Genomic DNA, 9,798 nt, shown 5'->3' with positions numbered 1-9,798 from the left:
TCAAAGATCAGGATTCTAAAGAGATCAGAATCTGTTTCTCAGAGTAGGGTGAAACCAAAATTTGAGGTTCTGAAGTCTAAGTTTCAAAAGAAGACAGTTATTGCTCTTGAAGTACCAAAACCAAAGGTTGTTAAACCTAAGGTGATGGTTAATCAGAAGCAACCCAACTCACATCACAAGGTACAAGAAGTGAAGAGTAAAACTTCTAGTACTAACCTGAGAGGACCCATAAGACAATGAGTACCTAAATCTGAAAATGTCAATAATGCAGGTATGTCTAAGAGCAAAGGAGAAACAAAAATCATGGTACCTAGACAGCGGTTGCTCAAGACACATGACAGGAGAGAAGCCCATGTTCCTCAGCCTAACAATGAAAGAGGGAGGAAATGTGAAATTTGGAGGCAACCAGTCTGGCAAGATCATAGGTACAGGAACTATTGGTAATTCCTCTACCTCAATTAATAATGTATGGTTGGTAGATGGTCTTGAACATAACCTTTTGAGCATTAGTCAATTTTGTGACAATGGTTATGATGTGTTATTTGAAAAAGCCAACTGTACTGTAATCAACAAGGAAGACAAATCCATTGTGTTAAAGGGAAAGAGGATAGAAAATGTCTACAAAATCAATTTTTCTGTACTGGCTGACCAGAAGGTGATTTACCTTATGTCAATGAATGATAAGAAATGGATGTGGCACAGAAGGTTGGGACATGCTAACTGGAGATTAATCTCTAAGCTTAGTAAGTTACAACTTGTCAAAGGCCTATCAGACATTGACTATCATTCAGATGCACTCTGTGGTGCATGTCAGAGAGGGAAAATTGTGAAATCATCTTTTAAAACCAAAGACATTGTTTCAACCTCCAGACCCTTAGAACTACTCCATATTGTTTTATTTGGACCAATCAGTACTGCATCCTTATATGAAAGTAAATATGGATTGGTTATTGTTGATGATTACAGCAGATGGACTTGGGTAAAATTCCTGAAGAGTAAAGATGTTGCTTGTGATGTATTCAGTAGTTTCTGCACTCAAATACAGTCTGAAAAAGAATCAAAGATTTTGAAAGTCAGAAGTGATCATGATGGAGAGTTTGAAAATGAGCCATTTGAAGCTTTTTGTGAGAAACATGGAATTGTCCATGAATTCTCTTCTCCTAGAACTCCACAACAAAATGGAGTTGTAGAAAGAAAGAATAGAACTTTACAAGAAATTGCCAGAACCATGATCCATGAAAACAATTTAGCAAAACATTTTTGGGCAGAAGCAGTGAATACAACATGTTATGTCCAAAACAGGATCTATATCAGAAATTTGATGCCAAGGCCCAAAGAGGAATCTTCTTAGGTTACTCTGAAAGGTCAAAGGCATACAAAGTGTATAATTCAGAAACACTTTGTGTTGAAGAATCTATGCACGTTAAATTTGATGACAAAGAGCTTGGAGATAAAACTCCAAAGCAAGGTGAAAGTTTTGCAGAGATACAGGTTCCTGAAGATACTCCAGAACCTGATCAGATAGCTGAATCTGAAGACAGTCCAGAAGCTGAACCCACATCAGAAGCTCAAGATGAAGTTGCTTCTGATGAAGCACAAGATGGCTCACATCAAGAAGATCCTCCCAGAAACACATTCAAGCATAAGTCTTCACATCCTAAGCAGCTAATCATTGGAAACAAAGATAGTCCAAGAAGAACAAGATCATACCTCAGACAAGAAGATTCAATGATTGGACTCATATCAATGATTGAACCTACAACAGTTGATGAAGCACTTTCAGATGATGGATGGATCTTAGCTATGCAAGAAGAGTTGAATCAATTTCAAAGAAATGATGTGTGGGATCTGGTACCCAAACCTCAGCACAAGAACATTATTGGAACAAAATGGGTATTCAGAAACAAGTTGAATGAGCAAGGAGAAGTAACAAGAAACAAAGCAAGACTTGTTGCACAAGGTTACAGTCAACAAGAAGGCATTGATTATACTAAAACATTTGCTCCAGTTGCAAGATTGGAAGCAATCAGGTTACTTTTTTCCTATGCAGTTAATCATGGCATAATATTATATCAAATGGATGTCAAGAGTGCATTTCTTAATGGTGTCATAGAAGAAGAAGTGTATGTCAAAAAACCTCCTGGTTTTGAGGATCTTAAGTATCCTGATCATGTTTTTAAACTGAAGAAATCACTATATGGCTTGAAACAAGCTCCCAGAGCTTGGTATGATAGACTAAGTATTTTCTTAATCAAAAATGATTTTAAAAGAGGACAGGTTGACACAACACTCTTCAGAAGGACCCTTGAGAAAGATATTCTTGTTGTGCAAATATATGTTGATGATATAATATTTGGTTCTACTAATGCATCTCTTTGCAAGGAATTCTCTAAGTTAATGCAAGATGAATTTGAAATGAGCATGATGGGAGAGTTGAAGTTCTTCCTGGGCATTCAAATTAATCAATGTAAAGATGGAGTCTATGTTCATCAATCAAAGTATACAAAGGAGCTTTTGAAGAAGTTCAAGCTTGAAGATTGTAAAGTGATGAACACTTCAATGCATCCAACGTGCACCTTAAGCAAAGAAGATGAAGGAGCTAAAGTAGATCAGAAGTTGTACAGAGGTATGATTGGTTCTTTTTAATACCCCACTGCATCTAGGCCAGATATTTTATTCAGTGTATGCTTGTGTGCAAGATTCCAATCAGATCCTAGAGAATCTCATATGACTGCTGTCAAGAGAATCTTCAGGTATTTGAAGGGAACAACTAATCTTGGACTCCTTTATAGGAAATCCTTAGATTATAAGCTAATTGGATTCTGTGATGCTGATTATGCTGGTGATAGGATTGAAAGAAAGTCAACCAGTGGCAATTGTCAATTTCTGGGTGATAATCTTATATCCTGGGCTAGCAAAACACAAACAACTATTGCTATGTCTACAGCAGAAGCAGAATACATTTCAGCTGCAAGTTGTTGTACACAACTACTTTGGATGAAACATCAGTTGGAAGACTATCAGATAATTGCTAACAGTATTCCCATTTATTGTGATAATACTGTTGCTATTTGTTTGTCTAAAAATCCAATTTTGCATTCAAGAGCTAAGCATATTGAAATCAAACACCATTTTATCAGAGACTATGTTCAAAAATGAATTTTAGATATACAATTCATTGATACTGAGAATCAATGGGCTGATATATTTACTAAGCCTTTAACTGTTGAAAGGTTTGATTTTATAAAGAAAAATTTGAACATGCACTTTGTGTCTGTTTAAAAGCTGGCTTGCTCCTGAATAGGATTTTAGGTTCTGAAGTCAATTCATAAGCTGTGGTCCATCAGAAGCTCTTTATTGAGGTTCTGAGGAAAATACGCTTCTGATGATGACGTCAGCATCTGAAGTCCATAAGCTGGATTTTGTGCTTCTAAATAGTAGAGTTAGTGGAATTGTTGGAAGTTACTTTTTATGGTAACTCCTGGCCCACTAACTTGGCAGTTTTTCTGAGGACTTTTGACGTGGAATATCTGTATTGGTGTATAACTAAAAAGGGCAATGATGATTTAAAAGCTCTGAAAGTACTTTCACGCGCCCCCAATGTCATTAATGTTATGTTTGTTTGTCTCTTTTGAATTGCAATCGTTTTTACTCTTAACACTTTGACAATTCACACACTACTCACTTCACTACAGACACTTCATTCTTTTAAACCTGTTCTTGCGAAGTAAGCGCAATTCTAAACCCTAGAACCCTAAATCATCTTCATCATCAATGGCATCCTCAAGCTCGCATCAGGACATTCCAGAATCTACTTCACAAGAGGCCCCTGCCTATGAAATCAGAGGAAGAACCATGGAACTAGAAGAATGGAATTTAAAGGTTCAAATAGAAAATCCTGTGGATTTTGAATCTCTAGCTTTCCATGGATGTTGGATCAGAAGTTTTTACGAAGCACAAGGTCTCATGCCATACTTCAAAATGTTGAATGGACCAACACACGAAGCTTTGGTTAGGCACTTCTGGGTAAGAGCATCGGTGTATGATAAAGTTGCTTCAGAAGCTGAAGAGAAGGAGAATGTTTTGCTTAATCCTAGTCTGAAAGGGAAGGCTAGAGAAGAAATGGGACTTTAACCATTTACTTGCACTGAAATCAGGCCAAGCATCTGTGGAATTCCAGTAGTCATTGCTGAATGGCAGATAACATCTGTACTCAGAATAGAAGCTTCTGGAAAATATTCAGGGATAGATATTTCAAGTGCTAAAGAAGGCTTCTGGAAAGCAAAAGTAAACATGGCTTTGTACAATTCCAAGAAGACCGGAAAGTATGCTGACTTAAGCATAGAAAAGAAGTTGCTTCTGAAGATTCAGAATGAGAATCTGCTTCCCAAAGGTGCAGGTGATCAACCTTCATTGGGGCAGAAAGTCTTTCTTCAGCACTTTATCAAGAAGGAAAAGGTGAATGTGCTCAAGTACCTTTTCAAGTATTTGATTGATAATCTGAGAAAGAGTCAGTTGGAGAATAGATGATGGGTACCTTATGGAAGGCTCTTATCAGAAATCTTTTATCAAGGAGGGATTTTGGACCGACTCAGTAGTGTTGAAGCCTACTCAGACAAGCAGCTTGACACTAAGACTGGGAAGTTCATTAATGCTCATACACTCAAGCACATGAAGCTGATCAGAACTGTCACCAAGCTCAATACTGACTTGAGTGAATCCAGTGCCAAGTCTGATCTGATGGGAGATTTTCCACCAATTTGCAAGAAGGATCCTCTTGATGTGCAGATGTATTTCATCAAGGATCACTACGAATCAACTAATAAGGTCATCAGGTTGGAGGATGTACCTGAAGAAATGTATGGTGGTGCTCTGCCACTTGCTAGAGGCAGAAAATCAAAGAGGAAGTTGACTGAAGAAGAATATCTGGAAGCTGAAAAATCTGCAATGAAGGCAAAGAAAGAAAAAGGTGCTTCTGATAAGCTTAAGATTGGTGGTTCTGCAATACCATCAATTGAAGAGGAAGTTGAGGACCTGGACTCAAATGTGGTCCTGAACAGAAAGACTAGAAGTGGAAAAGCTGCTGCATCTTCAATTGGTCCTGATCAACCTACAATACCAAAGAAGAAGAGGAAGCCAGCAATAAGGAAGATCAAGGAATCTCCTTATGTTATTAAGGAAGTAGAAGATGTTGAAGCTACTACTAACTTGGTTTCTAAGGAATTAGAGAGGAAGAAAGCAGAAGCTGAAAAAGGTTTGGAAATCACTGCTGAATTACAAGAGATGGTAACTTCAGAAGCTTCACAACTACTGATGGCTCCTGATATTGCTGAAGATGGTCAGAAGAAAATAGCAGATTGTTTAGAAGCGTCTATGTTAGGTAATGTCGCTACTCACACATCCTCTGATGATGAATCCTCTTCATCAACCTTATCATCATCCTCTGATTCTGATGATGATAAGCCCTTAGGTCAACGCTACCCAAGACTATCTAAAAGCCATCCAACCTCAACCACCTTTGAACCAATGTTTCGAACTATCAATAGGAAGATAGGTGAGATACTTGAACTCAAAAGCAGTAGACTCCCACCTAATCATCCTTATAAGCCTCAATACATTCCACCTCTCAACATGATTTTACCTGATAATGTTGATATTGTGTCTAACCTACAATCAGCCTGAAGGAAAATCGATTAAATATCATACACAGCGGAAGAAGAAGAAGAAGAAGAAGAAGAAGAAGAAGAATTTCGATTTTCTTTCCTTGGATCATTACGAAATTCAAACATGAATCAGTGATTCGATTGTTACCTCGATAGTTTCTGTTCGGAATCACGATCACAGCTAAGCAAAGCAGCAAAGCCTCTAGTAAGTCCACACGAACAGTGCTCCTCCAAAACTCGGTGCTAGCCAATGAATTGGAAGTGCAGAGAAGAAAGGGGTTGCTTCAAAACGTGTAACCAAAAACTTCAGCACCAGAGTTCTATTTATAGAACTTCTAGTGTGCTCTGCAAGTCATAAGTCACTATTGGGCTTCAGTAAGCCCAACAACGAGTTTAGTAGTTTTGCTAACTAATTAGCGTTATTTACTAAACGCACCCCTTATATAAGTCATACTTATATATTTCTCTTTTGACTGTTCTTTGTGTGTGACCCTATAGGTTCTAGTCACGTTGGCAATAATATTAAATCTAATATTTAATATTATAAACAATGAGCGGTATCTAGCAACACATCATTGCTACCCAAGTGACAAGAATGTCAAGTGATCTGACGAAACCTTTCCATGATAATACTAATGTGTACACTTACTCCTTTGTCTCGATATCTTTATTGATCCCAAGGCATAGATATTGTCACCCTTGTATAGATCAATGTTTATATTCCTTGATTCCGAAATATACTGAATAACAAATAAGTCCAATATCTTATATTGACTTAGTTCGGCATGGCCATGCAATTTTACAGTCATATTTCATCAAGAGGCTTAAAGATATATCTCCTGTTTATGAGGAGGGACAAATCCCATCTAGGACACTCATGTCCCTCAGCATGATTCATCAAGTACCCATCAACCAACGTTATGGTTATCCTTTTACAGACAACGTCAGAATGGCAACAAAGCACTTGAGTCCACATCTAGGGATCATAGTGGTTTCAGGTCTAAGAGCGATATACATTATTATCATTGTGAGAATATCTTATGACATTTTCATAACATACTATGTAGTATTCTCACGGTGGGTCAATCCAGTATAAATATTACCCCTAATATTTATACCCATGTATAGACTTAATATCTCAATATCAATGGCCCATGAGATGCGGTCATCAGTCTACATACATAATAGTCTTTATGCTTTATTATTATCCCAATTCATATTAAAGCTTGACTATGGATATGTTTAAGAATAGCGTTCTTTACGTAATGTAATCTCATGATTAAGTCACACTTAATATTCCATTACATGAACTATCTATTTTAGGGACTTTATTATTTTGAAACATAACAAAATCAATAAAGAAATGCCTTATTATTATATATATTCACAATATATATTTATATCAATATCATGATACAAAGCCAAACCCAATCAATATTGATTGGATATTAGGGCTTACTCCAACAATCTCCCACTAGCACTAAAAGCCAATCAAATATTAACTTAATATATATTGATCAAGTGTTAGCATCAAGCACACCCTGGGCATGATACTATTCTAGTAGATAAGGAACTCTTTCCTATGTTGGTAGGTTACACTTCTTTCAATTTCCACTTTCGATCTTCCATCGAAAAGAAATTGAAGTGTCAAAGTATACATTTGGATTATTGGTGAGATCAAGTATTCATTGCTCGCAAGATTTAAACCAATTTCACCTCAGACGGGATCAATGGAATCCGCAACGCAAGAGACACATGGTTTCGCTCAGTTATGAGCTAAACAACCCAAATCATATATATTTGACATCTGTAATAGAAACAACAACTATTTGAAGCTTGTACTTTTACAAATTTCATAGTTGATATCCAAGCATAGCATTTATTCCAAATTGCGATTTGGATATACTGTACACCGATATTAAAGTCAACATCATTGTAACTTCTTTACAATGTTCCTTTAATCCGTGTTCAAGAAACAATCCTTAGTCCTTTAAGACATCCATGGATATTCTTGAAAGCATTCTAGTGTCGAACACTACAATCAATTTTGGTACATATTGAAAATAATTTTCTAACCATGTCTCACATGTGTAGATAAATTGTTTTGGTGACTAGTATGTCATCCACATACTCCACCAAACTAATATCAATGCTCCCACTATTCTCCTTGTGTGCACAAGATTTTTATTAATCAAAGTTTTTCATAAAACTTCACTAATAAAACAAATAATTCAACTTCAAGAAGCTTGCTCCAATTCATACATGAATTTTGTAATATATATACCTTTCTAGCATCCTTTGGATTAATGAAACCCTACATATATGTCAAATACATATACAAGGTCATTCTAATTAAAGAATGCAACATCGTTGTCCATCTCCTAGAATTTGCATTATACAATAATGACAAGTGGGATCGTTAGATTTAAGCATTATGATGATGTAATAGTTTCGTCATGATTTGCATCATGAGTTGCATGAAACCTTCTACAATCAATCACATCTTAAATGTATTCATAATACCATCCATGTCAGCTTTCTACAAGAAAACTCACATTCATCTCATGAGTCATACTCATTTGGATGATTTAACCAATATCCATATATGGTTTGTGTACATGGATTCTTTATAAGATCCCATGGCATTTAGCCATTTCTCAAAGTTCAGGCCATTTACGACCTTCTAGTAAGTTTGGGGCTCATCTACCATGAAAATCATAACACCTTGTTGAGCCATGACAAAATCATGTTACTCATTGTAGTGATATGACATATCAAACTCATCTAGATCATGTGCTACTCGAACTGGTGATTTAAAAACAACCCTTTGTTGAATCAACTCGTGTTCCATTCTTAGAGAGATGTGTATTTTGTGTTACTTGACTTAATTCAAGTTCTACATCACTCCCACTGGCTCCTGTAGAGACATACTCCTTGAAAAGGAATACTCCAGTTCTAGCGACAAACAAATTTTGTCAAAGAAGAAGATGTAAAAATAATATCCTTTAGTTTCCTAAGGATAGTTACACAATTATACATTCATTAAATTCGAAGTTTAGTTTATCTAATAAACCATATAACCTGAAATTATCATAAAGTCAAAACTAGGTACTCTTACCTCCATATCTAATATAGTGTCTTTATGATTACTTAATTGGAACTTTGTTGTGGGTGAAGAATAACTGTAATTTAATTAATTTCAAGAGTCATTGAGTTATAATCAAACTATTTTAGATCGAGTCATGTCAAACATGAAGCGATATAAATAATCATTATACTCATTAATCAAGCATTTACCATCACGACTTACTCATATAGTCTTTATACTTTTCAAACTTATTCCTTTTACTTCATTGTTAAAATCTTTGAACAATTTCAAAGTTTTCTTGAATCGTGTCAAATACACTTTGCTTATCTACTAAATGATTTAGTAATGTTAGATGAAGTATAGAAACAATATCTAGCAAATATGTTTAGTTCTCCATATACATCTCATATGTATATCAATTCAAATTAATTATGTGTCCTTTCACCTTTGTTGGTGACCGGTGCATTAGTCTATTTTGAAAAGTGGGGCTCACATCCTTCAAATGATATAAAATCAAATGAGTCCAATAGTCCATATCCATGGATTTTGGAAATGTGAATCACACTTGTTTGTACTAAACAGTGATGCCAATGATATACAAAATGTTCAAATCTCATTTGATCCTTTTCTCATATGTTATAGACTAGCTTATCAAGATCATGGGACTCAAATCCATTACTTGATTAGCACATTGTATAGAAAACATTATTAGGACAATAGGACAATATTTGTCTATCATTCAACTACATAATCCTTCTCTTGTCAATACAAGATTTATGATTTAATGTTTCTATTTTATATGGAATTTAATAACAATTATTTGGTTCCATATCAAGTTAAGTTTAAGTCCAAGCATAAGCCCTTATAGTCAATGAAACAATTTGTTCCATTCCAGACGTAGGTGAACTTCACTTATAGTTAATGTTCTGCTTCTTTAAAACTCTCTATATTTCAACAAATATGAGATTAATCATCAAGTATCATATACTTATGATGAAGAAGTAGAAATTTAACTTTCTATAACTATATGAGTAAATAAGAAGTCTT

The 9,798-nt window shown here is 35.5% G+C and overlaps 1 protein-coding gene across 1 annotated transcript; it reads left to right on the top strand.

The window, feature by feature from the left end:
• The first annotated feature begins 3,774 nt into the window (after window positions 1-3,774).
• On the top strand, window positions 3,775-4,134 carry LOC146954477 (uncharacterized). Its single transcript, XM_085744777.1, has one exon. The coding sequence runs from the start codon at window positions 3,775-3,777 to the stop codon at window positions 4,132-4,134; it is 360 nt and encodes a 119-aa protein (XP_085600903.1).
• The last annotated feature ends 5,664 nt before the right edge of the window (window positions 4,135-9,798 follow it).

Source organism: Medicago sativa, chromosome 1 (assembly GCF_051527215.1).
Source record: "Medicago sativa cultivar Bolivia chromosome 1, Bolivia_mono, whole genome shotgun sequence".
NCBI lineage: Eukaryota > Viridiplantae > Streptophyta > Magnoliopsida > Fabales > Fabaceae > Medicago > Medicago sativa.
This window is presented reverse-complemented; position numbering and strand designations above follow the sequence as displayed.

What these genes read in the sequence shown, in the direction of transcription:
- LOC146954477 (XM_085744777.1), top strand. Translation starts at nt 3,775, where the DNA reads ATGGCATCCTCAAGCTCGCATCAGGACATTCCAGAATCTACTTCACAA.